Genomic DNA, 16,355 nt, shown 5'->3' with positions numbered 1-16,355 from the left:
TTCAGAAATCTACAGTATTTCCTCCTTATTTAACTCAAGCCCTTCTCCCTCTCCTCCCACAATAATGGAAGTCAGACATAGGTGACATTGCTCTACCTGTTCTCCTACCTGCCTCACCCCTCCTTTTCGGTCTTCCTTGCTTGGATCATCATCCATAATAATGTATTCCCTAATTATGGAGGTGTGCTACAAGGCTCTGTCCTTGGCCTTCTCCTCTCTCCTTATTCTCTCTATTTTGATGATCTATCCCATCAACTCCCACGGTACAACTATCATCTCTATGAAGAGGAATCCCAGGTGTTAGAATGTAATGTCCTTGAGTAGAGATTGTTCTATTCTTTTTATTTGTATATCCAGTGCCTATCATGCAGTAGACACAATAAATGTTTGTTGATTGAGTATTTGATTATATATATCCAACCCTCCTGAATGCCAGTCCAGCATTACCAACTGAATGTTGGACTCTTCAAGTTAATGACCTATAGGCACCTCAACTTCAACATATTCAAAATAGAACTTATCTCTCCCACCAGACTCCCCTTTTCTGAACTTTCCTGTTTCTATTAAGGGTACCACCATCCTACTAATCACCAAGATTTGAAACTTCAGAGGCATCCTCAATTTCCATTTTGGTCTCACCCTTCATATTTAATCAGTCACTATTTCCTGTCCATTTTACCTCTGACATCTCTCACATCTACCCCCTTTTTTTCTGTTCACAAAGCTAGCTCTGGCCCTTATCACCTTTTATCTGGACTATTATAAAAGCCTTCTTTTTTTTCCTTTCCTGTTTTTCCTTTCCCATGTAATTTCAAAACAAGCTACCAATTCCCCCGAGCATTTAGATGTGTCTGTGTTTCTATATTGCTGTCATCTGTGGTGTTATGTCTCTGCGTTTGCCCTGTTTCTCACAACAAATATAATGCCCTTGAGTTCAGGAACCCTCTTTTCTCTTTTTCTGACTTCCAATTTGCCTACTATAGTGTTCCAGATCCAAGGGTTATTCAACTAACTATGATGATCAATTGATAGATGAAATTAGCAAAGGGATGGGCCTTTTGATGAAGACCATGTAATTCTACAGTGGCATCTTGGATCAACTTATTAAGGAGATTGTATACTGTTAAAGCATTGTGAGCTCCATTAGTTGTCCATTAATCCATTATATTGCGAGCTCCTTGAACGCAAGGACTGTCTTTAGTCTCTTTTGGTATTCCCAGCTCTTAGCACAGTGCCTGGCACTTAGTAGGCCCTTAATAAATGTTTACTGATTGATCTCTTCCCTACCCCTCCTGTTCTGCTGCTTGACTCTACACTTCTGCCCAGATGCATATAACAAAACCAAGATTAATAAAAGTAAGTCAACATCAACTGAATGTACAATCAGCCTGGCACTAGGTCAGAATTAGAAGGGATCTAAGACATCACTTAGTCCAAAGATCACAAAAAGGAACCTAATCATAATGATGCAATGTTTGATTCTGTGATGGCAATGAGAGGAAGGATTGAGCTCCCAAGAAGCTATGCTCCTGGTGTTGTAGCTAGTATAACTACATGCTTTGCACAGCTGGCAATGGTAGAAAACTGTAGGAGGTATAGCTTGAGAAAGAGGAAGGGAAACAGGAGGATCCACTTACCCAGCCAATACTAATTTGTGAGCTTTTTATTCATTCCACCTAGTATTTACTGATTGTCTGCTATGTGGCATTGGGCCAGATGCTATAGGAAATACTAGAGAAGTATCTTGCCTCATTGAGGTTGTAATCTAGTTGAGATGGAAAAACCAACATAGGTGAAAAAAAAAATAGTGCTAGCTTAGTGTGGTGGAAAGGAGCACTGGCTTTGGAGTCCGGAAGACCTAAATTTGAATCCTGGCTTTGCTATTTAACTGTCTTTTGCCTCCTTTTTCTTTTTGGTACTGGGAATTTTGAGGTCCTGATTTCAGTGGATGAACTTCACAGATGATACCAAACCCTAGGGAGATTAAATTTCTTGCCCCAGGTCACAAAGATATTAATTGGCAGGGAAAGGATTTGAACCTGGGATCTCTGATTTCAAACTTATTGCTTTTTTTGACTTTTTATTTTATGACTATGCTACATTGCCTCTTTACCAGATGAATTTCCTTCACTTCAAATATGATGAGCCTAGAGTGAATTCCTTACCTGTAGGGCCAGGCTATGAAGGAAGGTTATATTTTGGAAGCCTTGTCTGTAAAGGATGAATTGAAAGGGGGAGGGACTAGAAGCAGGGAGATCCATTAGCAGGCTATTACAACAGTCCAGGTGAGGGGTGATGATTGTCACTGTGGCAGGAAATTTTCAGGAGGTGCAACTGATTTTTCTAAAGTTATGATAATAACTAGTATTTATGTATCAATTTAAGGTTTGTCATATAGTTTACATACATTTTCTCATTTGATCCTCACAACCTATCTAAAAGTGTTAATTAATCCCAGTTGTACAATGAAGAGAACCAAGACAAAAAGAGGTTAAATGACTTGCCCAGGGTAAACAGCTACTAGGTGTCTGAGGCAGGATTGGAACACAGGACATTGCACTACCTAAGCCGTTGTTTTTTATACCGCTCTCAGTCAAGCATTGGAAGCTAGGTCTATCCACCCCAAGGCCATTGCTCTTTCCTTGCTTTTAATAGATTTGCATCAAAGTTACACCACTTCTTAAAACTTAAACTGGGCAGATTCCTGGAACATCAGGCCCAGGCTAGGATTTCTCAGGGCAGCGCGGCTGCCTTCTGCATACTGTCCCCAAAGTGCAAGTACAGGGTGCTGCACAATTCTTAGTGCATTTAATGCCTTAAGTCTTTGGGTCACCCTCTCTTAAAGGTTACCCTGCAGGTTACTGAGCAGATGCCCTATTAAGGCCTGGAATACTTGGATTCTCTGCAATTCCACACCCCTCGTGACCCCACAAAGTGCAATCCAGAAACATCGGCCTGCTTTCCTCAATGCCAAATACCAAGTGTTCATTTCAGTCTTTGCCCATCGGAAGCTTGGGGCCAGCAGTTCCTTTTCCATCCTCTAGGTGACAGTGCCCCCAGGGAGCCTGCCACCCCACTCAAATCTGTCCCAGCGTGCACCCAGACCAGCCGGGCCTCTAACTAGGAGCGGCGTCCCCTAAGGCTTGGGAGCCGGCGCCGAGCACTGAGCCTGCGCGGGCTGCTGGGACGAAGGGGCGCAGGCGCGGTGAGGGGAGTAGCGCGCCTCTGCGACTCGGGCGCACCCAGGTCCTGCTGGTGTTTGGGGCCCCGCAGCTGGGGGAGGAGCCGGCGCCCTCACCGTGGTAACCGCAGCGTCGCCGCCCCTCCCTGCCTGGCCCTGCCCGCCCCGGGACTGTCATCACCTTCGGGGGCTCTGGGCAGCGTTCTCCCCCGCGTCTGCCTCCGAAATACCGCGCCGGCCTCCCGCGGAGACCCGCCCCAGGCCCCGCCGCCGCCGCCGCCATGCAGGGCGAGGATGCCCGATACCTCAAGAGGTGACGAGGCCCCGCCCCCGGCGGGATGCCCCTGACGGGCGTGGGGGGAGGGGAGGGGAGGGGAGGGGAGGGTGAAGAAGAGGGAGAGGGGGAGCCCCGGGCCTGCGCTCGCCCCGCCCTTCTCTGGCCGCCCCTGTCTCCTGTCCTGCTCAGCCCACCCCTGCCATGTCCATCCCTGCCCTGCTCGGCCCACCCCTGCCTTGTCCAACCCTGCTTTGGCTACCCCTGTCTCCTACCCTATTTGTCCCACCCCTGCCATGTCCATCCCTGCACTGGTCATCTGTGTACTGTCCATCCCTGCCCTGCTTGGCCCATCCCTGCCATGTGCATCCCTGCATTGGTCATCTCTGCCCTGTCCATCCCTGCCATGTCCATCCCTGCATTGGTCATCTCTGCCCTGTCCATCCCTGCCCTGCTCAGCCCACCCTGCCATGTCTATCCCTGCACTGGTCATCTCTGCCCTGTCCACCCTGTCCTGTTCGGCCCACCCCTGCCTTGTCCACCCCTGCCCTGTCCACCCCTGCCTAGGTCAGCTCACCCTTGCCTTGTCTACCCCTGCCCTGCTCAGCTCTCCCCCTGCCTTGTCCACCCCTGCCCAGCTCAGCCCATCCCTGCCCTGTCCATCCCTGCTCAGCCCAGCCCCACCCAGGCCCTGCACTGCTCAGTCCTGCCCAGCAGGCCACTTTCTTTGGACCCTACTCCTGGAAGGGGTAAAAATGCTCCTAATGGCTGCTTAAATTGAAATATTTCTTTACTGAAATGAAGAAAGCTGACAAAGAGTTCTTTCCTCTGCACTTCGTTCAACTTGGCAGTCCTAAGATAATAATATATTGTATCTGGTCCATCTTATTTTGTGAAGTGCCTGCCCTGGTCCAGGGATGTTTCTGCCTTTGCCCATTTCTGTCTCCACCTGATTATCTGTCATCTTTACTTGATTTTACGTCACAGTACAACTCCCCTCCCCCTCCACGTACACCCGACAGACTGTTAATATTCTCTAATGTTTGAATCAGTGAATTCTTTAATGTATGAGATAAATTAGAGCATCATAAAGTTAGAATGGGAAGGGTACCTTAGAGATTATCTATGCTAGTCCCTTTAGTTTTCTCATCTTTCAAATATGAATATTAGCTGCTTCTTTAGCAGTTTCATGGAAATCATGTGAGATAATTGAATATGCTCTGAACATCTTAAGATGTGTGAAGAAGCTTGCATTTTGTGAAGGTGACAGTTTATAGAGGTTGGTATATGTAACGTCATATCGATTGGCTTGCTGGTGTTGTCAGCTGATTGCATTTGCTGTGCTGTTGGAGAGTGAGCGATGTTTCAGAATATGTAGAAAGAAAGAAGACTCCATAGACCAATGAGTGGAGAAACTTTATGCCTCTGAATCCTGCTGTACAGCTTCAGAGACTGAAACGATTACTGTTAATTCCTACTTTTTTGGATTAAGATCCAAAGAAAGGGAGGTTAATTGACTCACCATTTATTTTCTGGATTTGGAGGGCTGTAATGTTGAATAAAACCACTTGCTTTCACTTTATAGCTGTGATTTCGTTGCATTTATTACCAAATTTTTAAAAATTGTGATAGCATCCACAAAAGGAGGCAGCTGGGTGGCATAGTGGATAGAGCATCGGGCCTGGACTCAAGGAACACCAGAGTTCAAATCTGTTCTTAGACACTTACTAGCTGTGTGACCCTGGGAAAATCACTTAACTTCTGTTTGCCTTAATTCACTGGAGAAGGAAATGGCAGACCACTTCGGTATCTTTGCCAAGTAAATCTCATGATCCTTGGGGTCACAAAGAGACATGGCTGAATCAAGTGAACTACAGCATCCGCAAAAATTCATGTGTAATATAAGGAAGGATAGACATAATTGTGTAGAGATGACCAGTGGAGACTTAGGCTAACCCCTTGCTCATAAATTGCTTAAAATTTTCTCTTAGACCAAAAGTTTTTATGCCACTAAAATTAAGATGTCATAGTGGAGTATGTTCTGATGTTTTGAGGTAGTGGACTATATATATATATATATATACACATGTATATATACATATATATATATATGAATAGGTATGTATGCATATATATTTCATCATTTTCATCATATTTATTAAAATGACTTTCGGTGAATAGTGTAACCCAACAACACCTAGTAGAGTAGTTTATGTGTTGCTATTTTAACAGTATGATTGTTTTTAGGCTTGATTTCATCATGCGGTATATGACTTTATAATTGTTAAGGGATTTTAGAGACCAAACCTCTTGCTGTACTTAGCCTTAGATTATTTAAGTCTATGGGAAGGTGGTATTGATATTCCATAAGTTTTAACCTAAAATATTTCCCCTTAGGATTCATCACCATTAGGGCTACTAAGACATAGATACATTGGAGAATTTGTTCAGAGCCATACAGATTTGTGGCAAAGCTATGAAAAGGGCCAAGACATTCTATCTTTTAAATCAAGATTCTTTTTATTTGCTTAGAAAAGGTCCATTCAATTCAGAACTCATTTGTTAAATACCCAGTATGTATAAAGTACAATGACAGGAAATCCCGTGAATCTTTTAGACAACTCAGGGTAATAAAACTATGACATGTTCCTTGACTCCGGATACTTAATGTGGCAACCTGTTGCTTCAAGTAGTGTTGTCAACACACCATTTTAATATCATAGACCTGTGAGTCATTTATGGCTGAATGTGAGTATCTCATCTTTAGTTCTTCAGAGGCAGTGGTATTTCACATCTTGTTGCCATGTAACAACAGTGGTAGAGTGTCAGTATTGAAGAGATGGGCTTTTGCTTTCAAGGGGAGCTTAGAATCAGTAAGAGAGCTTTGCAATTTCTCCAGAGCAATCTAACCACTCTCTTCCTGTTCTTTTAAGAAAGTAAGACTGATATGAATTTAAACACAAAATTCAGGAAATGAAAACTATTCTATCATTAATAGGTCACGGTCCATGTGTGGTACTTTCAATTATTAGTTGGGCTATTAAATGTGATACCTTTGAACACAACAAGTGAGATATGGCTAAGTTCATTTTGCTATGAAAGACTCAACAGTTCATTTCCTGAGCCTCTTTTAGTATTTACATTCCCAGACTGAAGTATTTCATTAATTCATATTTTTATATTGAACACATTATATATTAAAATGAACATTTTCCTAAAAATAATGAGGCAATATTGCTCAACTTATGTTCCTTGCATGAAACATTTGAGGAATTATTATCTAGTGAATACTTGGATAGGAATTCATGAAACCTATCTTGTATTTCTAGTTCTGCCATGGTCTCACAGAATCACAGCCTCTCAAAGAGATCATATAGTCCATATCTGAACATGTCATCATTTAACTTTTTTTTGCTTGAAGGCCTGCAGTTATGGGGAACTCATATTTTTAGGGAACCTATTCCACTAAATTTTGGATAGCTCTGACTATTAGGAAGTTTTTCCTTATATTTAGCAGAAATCTGGCTCTGCAATTCTACCACAATTACTCCTAGTTCTGTCTTCTGGGGCCAAGCTATACATGTCTAATCTGATCCTCCACATGACCACTCTTTGGTTTCAGTTAGTTTATTTTTGGGCTAGACCTGTGATTTCATAAGCATAGGGAATTGCTGTTGAGCAGCTTATTCTACCAATGTAGACTGCCACCTTCTCTGCAATTTATTCAATCTTAAAGCATTACTTCGGGCTCTGAAATATGACTTGTCCAAAGTCACATAGCCATTATGTGTAGAAGCAGGATCTGAACCTACGTCTCTTTGACTCCCAGGCCAATTCTCTATCCATTCTCAAGCTTTCTTTCAGCCCTTCAAACATTTGAAGAAAACTATCTTGTCCCTCCAAAGCTTTTTCCTATTGAAGCCAAATAGCCTCAGTTGATAGTATATAGATAGGGATAGAAACCTTCATCCTAATTCATGTGGTTGCATGGTGGCCAGACTTCTGTATATAATCGTTCAATCAAATGTGTAAATTATATATTTGTGAGGTTTTTATGCCCTTTGTTATAAAGACATTAAGCACAATTGGGAAATGTATATACTGCTTGGTATTTCTATTTAGTAATCACCAGAGGCCTATCATATCTTAATTTTTCTAAAATTTTATTCAAGTTTTTAACTTCTTTATTTTTGTAGTTAACTTTATCTAGGTAAATTGAGGGCCCCCTCAATTATAGTTTTATTATGCTTTTTTTTTGTAATTGGATTCTTTTGAGTTTTTTAATGGTTTCTTGAGATACATGATATCCAGGTTCTTTTTTAGTCATGGATTTCAAGTAATCTGGTTATTCTTAAATTATCTCTCCTTGATATAATTTCTAGGGTCAGTTTTTTTTTTAATTGAGATATCTTATAATTTATTTTCTCATTCTGTTAACTTCATTTTAAAAATTCTTGTCTCTTGGAGTCATTAATTTCCATTTGGTCCATTTTTATTTTTAGGAAGTTAGTTACAAGAGCACAGTTTACTTAAAAGATGTTAAGCTATTGACCTTTTTTCTGTTTCTCTACTTCATAGTTCTCATTTCTTAAAAATCTTACATCATTTCTTTGAGGAATTTTAATTGTTCTTATGGACAAGCTAGTTTTTTTTTCTTTAAAGTTTTGATTACAAGTATTTTTGAATTATTCTTTTCTTATGGGTTTTTGCCTTGTACATCCCTTGCATATTGTAAAGGTTCATTTTTTCATTCATGTGTTCATGCATTCATTCAGCTAGCTAGCTGGTTATTTTTATTTATGTTGTTGAGTCCTCAAGAATTGAGTTCTAGGTATCCCTTACTCTGGAAATCGGATTAAGTTGAGATTCTTTCATTTACCCTGGTTGTCGTTAGTTAGACCTTTTCCTTCACTACATAAACTAAAGTTCTCTTCTTATGACCATCTTTAGTTCAAATTCTTTCCTTTGGATGATGAGAGAGAGGAAGAAGAGGCCTTTTCTTTAATCAGTTAATCTGAGGGTGCCTTCGTCTGGTGAGAGAGTCCTAGTTGAGGTCTTTTTCTTCGGGGGAAAGAAGTTAAGGTCTTCTTTGAAAGTATTTTTTTTTAATCAACTGTCAGCTTGTGGGGGAGCTTTTTTCTTCTTCATGTGGAGATTAGGTTTGTTTATTTCTTACTTTGACATTGGAGTCTATCAGTTTCACTTGGAGGGCTCAGGAGATTTCTTCCTGCTGAGGACAGTGGAGGCTTTTAGGGTGAAGTCTATCACTTTCACATTTCTCCTGGAGGGAAATTCTGACCGGGGAGATCTGAAGCCTTTCATCTTCATCCCCTACTGGATCCAGATCTAGATCTTATTTACTGCTTGTTTAAGGAGTGAATTGTTTAGCAATTGGGTTGATGGACAGTGGGATAGAGCTGGCATTGTTTCCTTCTCTTGTGCCATTTTGTTCTCCAGTTCCCTGTTTTTATAATCTTATCATAGTATGTTGTCAAATTGTTTTGGTTCTCCTCACTTCACTCTGAATCGTTTCATGCAAAACTTACCAGGTTTCTTTGAAACTATCCCCTTTGTTGTGTCTTAGAGCACAATAGTATTCCATTACATTCATATATTATACCTTTTTCAGCCATTTGCTCAATTAATATGCAACTCTTTAATTTCCAAGCATTTGCTGCCACAAAAATATCTGCTACAAATATTTTTGTACGTGAGTCCTTTCCTCTTCAATTGTTTTTGGGCAGGATAGGCCTAGAAATGGATCAGAAGGTATGCAGTTTAGTAACTTTTGGAGCAGTTTCAAATTGCTTTCTGGGAGCCATTGGAACTCATTGCATGGGTAGGTGATGTGGTCAGACCTAAACTTTAGAAAAATTACTTTGACAGCTTAGAGGAGAATGGATTTGAGCGGGGGAAGACTTGAGAAAGTCAAAGCAGTAAATTCTTTTTTCTCGGAATTTGGCTAAGGAATGGAAAAGAGTTATAAGATGATAGGTAATAGTGAACATTTTTTAAAGTTGAGAGAGACACATATTTGTAGATGTTATGGAAAGTACCGGTATATAGGGAAGAGAAGGAGGATTGCTTTGCTGTGGTGAGGGCCTAGTCAAGATTAGATAACATTAATTTTTATTGTTAGTTGAATGGCTTTTTCCAGCTCAGTTCACCTGTATGTGAATAGGACCAGAGGAGGTAAATCTGGATTCGAGTGATATGGGTTCAAGTCCTGGCTTTGTCACACACTACCTGTGTGAACTTTTGTATGAAGTTATGTGACCTTTCCATTTGCTCTTTTGTAAAATAAAGAGATTACACTAGATGGCTTCTGGAATTTCATTCAGCTCTATATAAATGACCTGTGATCTTGTCAACCTAGCTTCTGTTTTTGGATTCCCAGATCAATGGCAGTTATTTTTCTTTCCGGTTCCTCCATTTAGACTTCCTTTGAATTTTAGGCCTGCAGGAAGCTTATAGTTGCCTCCCTCCTCTGCAGTTTGTTGGCTGTGGACTACCGGAAGACCTCTGATTGAGTGGTGGGGGAGGAGAAGCCTTCCCTATCAGACCTCCAAATAATTCTCCTCTGTGCTTTTTACCCTTTTTTACACTGCAGTTGACTCCTTCATATGATAATAGGTGACATTAATATTGTGCTTTAAATGCTTTGTACACATCTGATTTGATCTTTATAGTATCTGGTAAAGTAGGTACTTAATAAGTATTCTCTCCATTTTATAAATGAGGCAATTGAAATTCAGAAAAATTAAATGACATACTTGTAGTTGCACCACTTCTAAGGTCAGAGGCAGGGTTTGAACTTAGATCTGTCCTGATTTCAAATCCAGCATACCACTCAGTGGTTCTAGATCCTGTAAATATTCTCACTCTTACCTTTTCTAAATGCAGGCTTGGAAGGTTTGCTTAAAGTCGATTCATTATTAGTTTGATTAATGGTTTGCTCTGCTCTTCATAGTGACCTTTTGGATTCTCTACTTGTTTCCTTAGACTGAATTTAGGGCCTGTTCTTTCTGCAAACCACATTGCTCCTAGTATATTTTCTAACAGTGATTTCTCACTTCCCTCTTCATGTATGTACTCTCTGGAAGATAACTTACCAAGTTTCTATTTCCAGGATTCCTGTGGCTTCCACTTGATTAGCCGATCTGAGATATAATAGACACATGATAGACCAAAAAACAGCAATATATTCCATTGTCCCAGCTATTTTTTCTCTATTCCCCTTCGTATAATCAGGTTTATATCATGGCTTACATCTCTTTCATGAAATTATTTACTAAGACACAGGTTTTGATACAGTTTTACAATAGAAAAAAAATTTCTAGATGTAGTAAACAATAACACATAATTATATCTCCCTCAATTCAAGTAATTCTTCTCTCCCATGAATGTTTTAAGAGTTGAATGTGGCAGTATCTGAAAAAATACTATGTGGTATCTTCAAAGTAATTAACTAATGTAGTAGATGAGCTTCAAATTACTTCTAAGTAATTACATTATAGGAAAGGACGGTTTTTTTTTTGAGTTAGCATGAACCTCCAAAGAGAGGAAGCATGTCCTTTTATTTATATTTCATAAATTTGTAGAAGGATTAAGGGCAAAGAATAGGTAGAGCACTTTTCAATATGCATTCAAATTTAGTAAGCTCCGTCTATCCAGGATTCTCTTTCCTGAAAGGATATGACTGGTTTAGAATGAGAATGCTGAAGGGACATGTGGTTGAAATTCCCACACTAAGGAATAATCTTTAATAGCATTATATAAACATACCTAATGCTCCTTCCTCCAACATGACTACTCTGTTATAAAATAATACCATTATTTTAAAATGAGTTTAAGACATTTAAGCCAGAGACTTCCCATCACCATTTTCTTACTGTAAAATTATGTAGAAAATACTTTTCCAGAAGTACTTCTTTAATAAGGAGGTTTCCTGGTAAGCTTTTTTTTAGTGACTAGGTAACCTACAATATGTTTTGTTCTTAATTGAGCAAGTCTTTTCCCGAATCCTAGATGTGGGGGGTAAAATGCATGGCCTGTATTACTTTAGAAATTATAGATTATCTATCCCTTTTGAATTGCTAGTTCTACCACATGGATATGTAATTATACATAATAGCCAAACTATTAGTAATGAAATTCTATTCCACAAATATTTATTACCATCTTTCACATGCTTAGCATTGGCCTTGGAGGGAAGAGCCAGAAAGGGGGGAAGAGAGAGAAGTAAATGTGGGAGGAGAGTGGGGGAAGACAAAGAAATATATCAACAAGCATTTATTAAGCACTAAGTATATTTGTTTTTTATACATGTAGTTTTATTTCTGCTTAATTTTTTTTCTTTTTTGATCTGCTTCATTAGAATTATGGTGTTAATAAGTCCAAGGTCATTAATCAGTTTATGGGTTTTTAGCTTTGTTTTGGGAAGAAATATTTTTGAGAGCCCACAACCTGTATGTGTATATGTATGTATATCTATGTGTGAGTATGTATTATATATATATTATATATATATAGCATGTATGTATGTATACATATACACATTATATATGTGGGTATACATACATATGAATATACAAACTTGTATGTCTCTTGAAAATGTATGTATAGATTGTTCAGTCAGTCAATAAACATTTATTAAGTACCTACTGAATACCAGGTACCATGTTCTAAGCACTGGGGATACAAAATTAAAAAACAGTCCCTGCTGTCAAGGAGTTCACAGTTTAATGGGGGAGACAATATGCAAACAAGCTACATACAGGATAAATTGGTATTGATCAGCAGAGGTATGGTACTGTAATTAAAGCGGTTTGAGAAAGCAGTTCTATAGAAGGTAGGATTTCTCTGGGACTTGAAAAAAGCCAGGAAGCAGAGATGAGGTGCAAGAGAATTCCAGATATGGGGGTCAGCCAATGAAAATACATACATACATGGAAAAGTAGAGGGACATTTTATGAATGACTTTGAATGGCAGAGGATCTTACAGTTGATCTTGGAGATGATAGAGAATCACTTTAGTTTATTGAGCAGGGAGATGGTATGAGCAGACCTGCCATTTAGGAAGATTGCTTTGTCAGCTGAGTAAAGGTTGGACTGGAATGAGGAGAGACTGAAGCATTCCATATGTAAGGTTATGAGGGCCTGCACCACAGTGGTGTCAGTGTATGAGAACAGGAAGGGGGCATATCTGAGAAATGTCACAAGAAAGCAATGACTGGCTTTGGCAACAGATTGGCTGGAGTGGGGGTGGGGGGATAATTAAGAGTGAGGAGTCAAGGCTATGTTGTGAGCCTCGATGACTGGGAGGATGATGGTATACTTGACAGTGATAGGGAAGTTAGGAAGAAAGAAGGGTTTGGGGAGAAAGATAATGAGTTCAGTTTTTGGTATACTGAATTTAAGTTGTCTGTAAAACATCCAGTTTGGGATGTCTGAAAGGCAGTTGGAGATGCAAGACTGGAGGTCAGCAGAGAGGTAGGGCAAGGTAGGTAGATTTGAAAATAATAAGGATGGAGATGATATTTCAGTTCATAGGAGCTGATGAGATCACCAAGTGAAATAGTATAGTGGAAGAAGAAGGCTCAGGAACAGAGCCCTGCATTTGACTCAGCTGAAGATCCAGCAAAGACTGAAGAGAAATATTCAGATAAGTAAGAGGCAAAGCAGGAGAGAGTAGTGTCGTGAAAACCTATAGAGAAGTATCAAGAAGAGCATGTTTAGCAGTGTCAAAGGCTTCAGAGAGGTTAAGAAGGATGAAGATTGAGCAAAGGCCATTAGATTTGGCAATTAAGAGATCATTAATGACTTTGGAGAGAGAGAAGTTTTGGAAGCCAGGCTGTAGAGAGTTAAGAAGAGAGGAAGTTGAGCCATCTATTGTAGACATCCTTATCAAGGAGCTCGCCACAGAAAGGGAAGAAAGATAGGGGACAATAGCTTATAGGGATGGAGAAGATATGGGCATGTTTGTTGGCAGAAAAGCAACTAGCAGACAAGGAGAGACTGAAAATAAGTGAGAGTGTGGATGATAGACGGCAATCTGCTGGAGAAGACAGAATGGAATGGGATCACTTGTGCATGTAGAAAGATTTCTCTTTGCAAGAAGGGCTACCTTAGTATGTGACACCATGAAGGTGGAGAATGGCAGATTTGGAAGATATAAGTTTAGTAGTAGGAGAGAAAAGGGAGCTCTCAGTTAATGGTCTCAATTTTTTTAATGAAAGCAAAAAAAGCAAATTCTTTAAGAAGGTGGAGGAACAAGGAGCTATAGAAGGTTTTGGGAAGGTGCATGTGAAAAGGTTTTAAAAGCCACTAGGGAGTGGATTAGTGAGTCAGGGAAGTGTGAAAGGATTGCTTTGCAGCATTGAGGACCCAGGTGAGATTACAAGGTAAATTTGTAGTGGATCCAGTCAACATGGTTTCATGACTTTATCTAGCATCATTTAGCAGCATGCAAGTAGGAATGAAGGCAAAAGATGGGAATAATCCAGGCTTGAGGCTTGGTGGGATAAGATCAATGACGGGAACAGGTGGGAAGGGATTCAAGAGAAGAGGATAGTGCAGAATTGAATTGGTCCACTAAGGGATCAAGATGAAGAAGGAAGGAGAGTGTAGAAAGTGCAGGGATGATGGCTTGGGAGGGATTGGAGGTCATAATGAAGACAAAGAACGGTATTTGGGGTTGCAGTGCAGGGGTAGAGGTGGAATGACAACAGATTTTAATCCGAAAAGGAAATTTCAGCATTCATAAATATGGGAGTGTAATGTATTTGTGGGTGATGGCAATATTAAGAATATGATAATCTCATTGCATGGCTGAGGTAGAGTGAAAGAGTAGGTCATTGGGAATGAAAAAGTTGAGGAACTGAACGATAAAGAGAGTAACTTTATATGTTGAAGACCCCTAGTGTGAGGGCAAGAGTTGGGGAAGAGAGAAGACTGTGAGAGCTAGTTACTGAACTCTTTGAGGAATGAAAGGGATTCTCCTAGAGGTCAGTAAATAAGAGTCAGAATTTTGATTGGATGGAGTAAACATTAAAGGAAGAGAGATTATTGAGTGATGCAGTACAGTTATCCCTTCCACATTGCGGAGGTTAGGGTTGCAGCACCCCCACAGTCTGGAAAATCTGTATAAAATTTTTTGGCCCTCAATTCATACCAGTTAAGAAGTCTGGACTTTTTCTTTTATTGGGGTGTTTACAGTACCTTATTGTAAAATTTGGGTTAAGTATTTGGTCATATTTTAACATTAAGAAAGAAATTGTGTATATTTGTGGTATTAATAGTAATTAAATCCTGGACTTTGTCTTCCTAGGAACTGCATGCAGATGGAAGCAAGGAAGCAAAACATTATGAGGAAAATTACTATCTTAAGTTTTTTTTTTTCATTTTTAGTATGCTTTATTTTATGGCTAGCAGAGCTAGTTGGTGCAGTGTTTAGAGCACTGGGCCTGAAGTCAGGAAAACCTGAGGTCAGATATGGCCTCAGACACATACTAGCTTTGTCATCCTGGGCAAGTCCCTTTTAACCTTGTTTATCTCAATTTCTCAGCTGTAAAATGAGCTAGAGAAGGAAATGGCAAACCATTCCAGTATCTTTGCCAAGAAAACCCAGTGACAGAAATGACTGAACAGCAACATTTTTTGATACCTGTATCTTTGCATTGCATGTAGCCTTCCCTCCTGCCCCAATATTGAACTCTATCTTGTGACAAAGAAAATCAATTAAACAAAGACATCTGATACAAGTGTTTCATTTATGTCCAGTAGTGGGACCACAGAGTTTAGTTTAGTCACCTTTGTTGCATAATTCTAAATTTAAATCCAGAAGTTTTGAACTACTTCACAGCTCTACCAGCAGTGCTTATGTGTTTGTCTTCCCATAGCCCCTCTGTCATTTACTGTCCTTATTTTTTTTTCACCTTTGACAATTTGCACAGTGAGGTTTTTTAATTGAGTTGTTTTAATTTTCACTTTTCTTTTCAAAATTCTATTTTTATTCTAAAATTAACAAATAGCTCCCCTAAATAACATTTCCACATATAAAACAGAAGAGGAGAGTTGTATATGAAAACAAGTATCATGTAAATCTTTCTTTAAAAAAAATTCAAAATGTTAACTGTTTCCTTTTGAACTTCATTCTGTTCTCTTTGTTGCATTTTAAAAAATGCTCAGTAACTTCTTTTCTTTTTTTTTGTATTTTGAGGGGGACAACCCTATCACTAGTTCTCTTTTCCCCTAAACCACCTCATAGTGAAACAGGAAAAATAAGTCTTTGTCATTCCTTGTAACCCATGAGCATAATCTAGCAAAACAAATTTACACATTTGCCATGTCAAAAAATATATGCCTGATTCTCTACTTTGACCTCTTTGTCAGGAGTTGGGTACCTTTCTTCACCATTGGTCTGCTGAAATCGTAGCTGGTTACTGTTGATCAGAGTTCTTAACACTTTCAAAGTTATTTTTTATAATGTTTTTCTAAAAATTTTCTACTCATTCTACTCACTTCATTCTATACATCCTATTCGATTTAGGATTATTCCTTTACAGGTACTTAACCTCATTTTCTTGTAATTTTAAAAAATATGTTTATATTCATGTTGCACATCCATTTTAAACTTACAGTGCTCCCTGCTTTAAGATGTTGGGCTAAACCTAGTTTCCACCAAATTGCTTTCTGGTTTTCCTAGCATTTTTTTTGTCAAAAAAAAAAGAGTCAGTTCTTTCCATGTATCACTTATGTTCTTAGATTTTGCAAACACTATACTACTCTGTTTGCTTCTGTTTCTTACTTATCTAGTCTAGTCTACTGATCTGTTTTCTGTTTTTTAATGCATACAAATAATTTTGATGACTGCTGCTTTAAAATGTAGTTTGAGTTCTA

General features: G+C 39.4%; 1 protein-coding gene across 1 annotated transcript in view; it reads left to right on the top strand.

The window, feature by feature from the left end:
* The first annotated feature begins 3,431 nt into the window (after window positions 1-3,431).
* The window catches only part of KIFAP3 (kinesin associated protein 3), a 201,980-nt gene continuing 189,056 nt past the window's right edge, over window positions 3,432-16,355 (top strand). Inside the window, exon 1 of the mRNA XM_027868293.1 lies at window positions 3,432-3,494. Within this exon, the coding sequence (XP_027724094.1) occupies window positions 3,463-3,494 (32 nt within the window). The 5' untranslated portion in view covers window positions 3,432-3,462. The remainder of the gene's footprint in view (window positions 3,495-16,355) is intronic.

This window comes from Vombatus ursinus, unplaced genomic scaffold (genome assembly GCF_900497805.2).
Source record: "Vombatus ursinus unplaced genomic scaffold, bare-nosed wombat genome assembly UNPS02014789.1, whole genome shotgun sequence".
NCBI classification, from domain to species: Eukaryota; Metazoa; Chordata; class Mammalia; order Diprotodontia; family Vombatidae; genus Vombatus; species Vombatus ursinus.
This window is presented reverse-complemented; position numbering and strand designations above follow the sequence as displayed.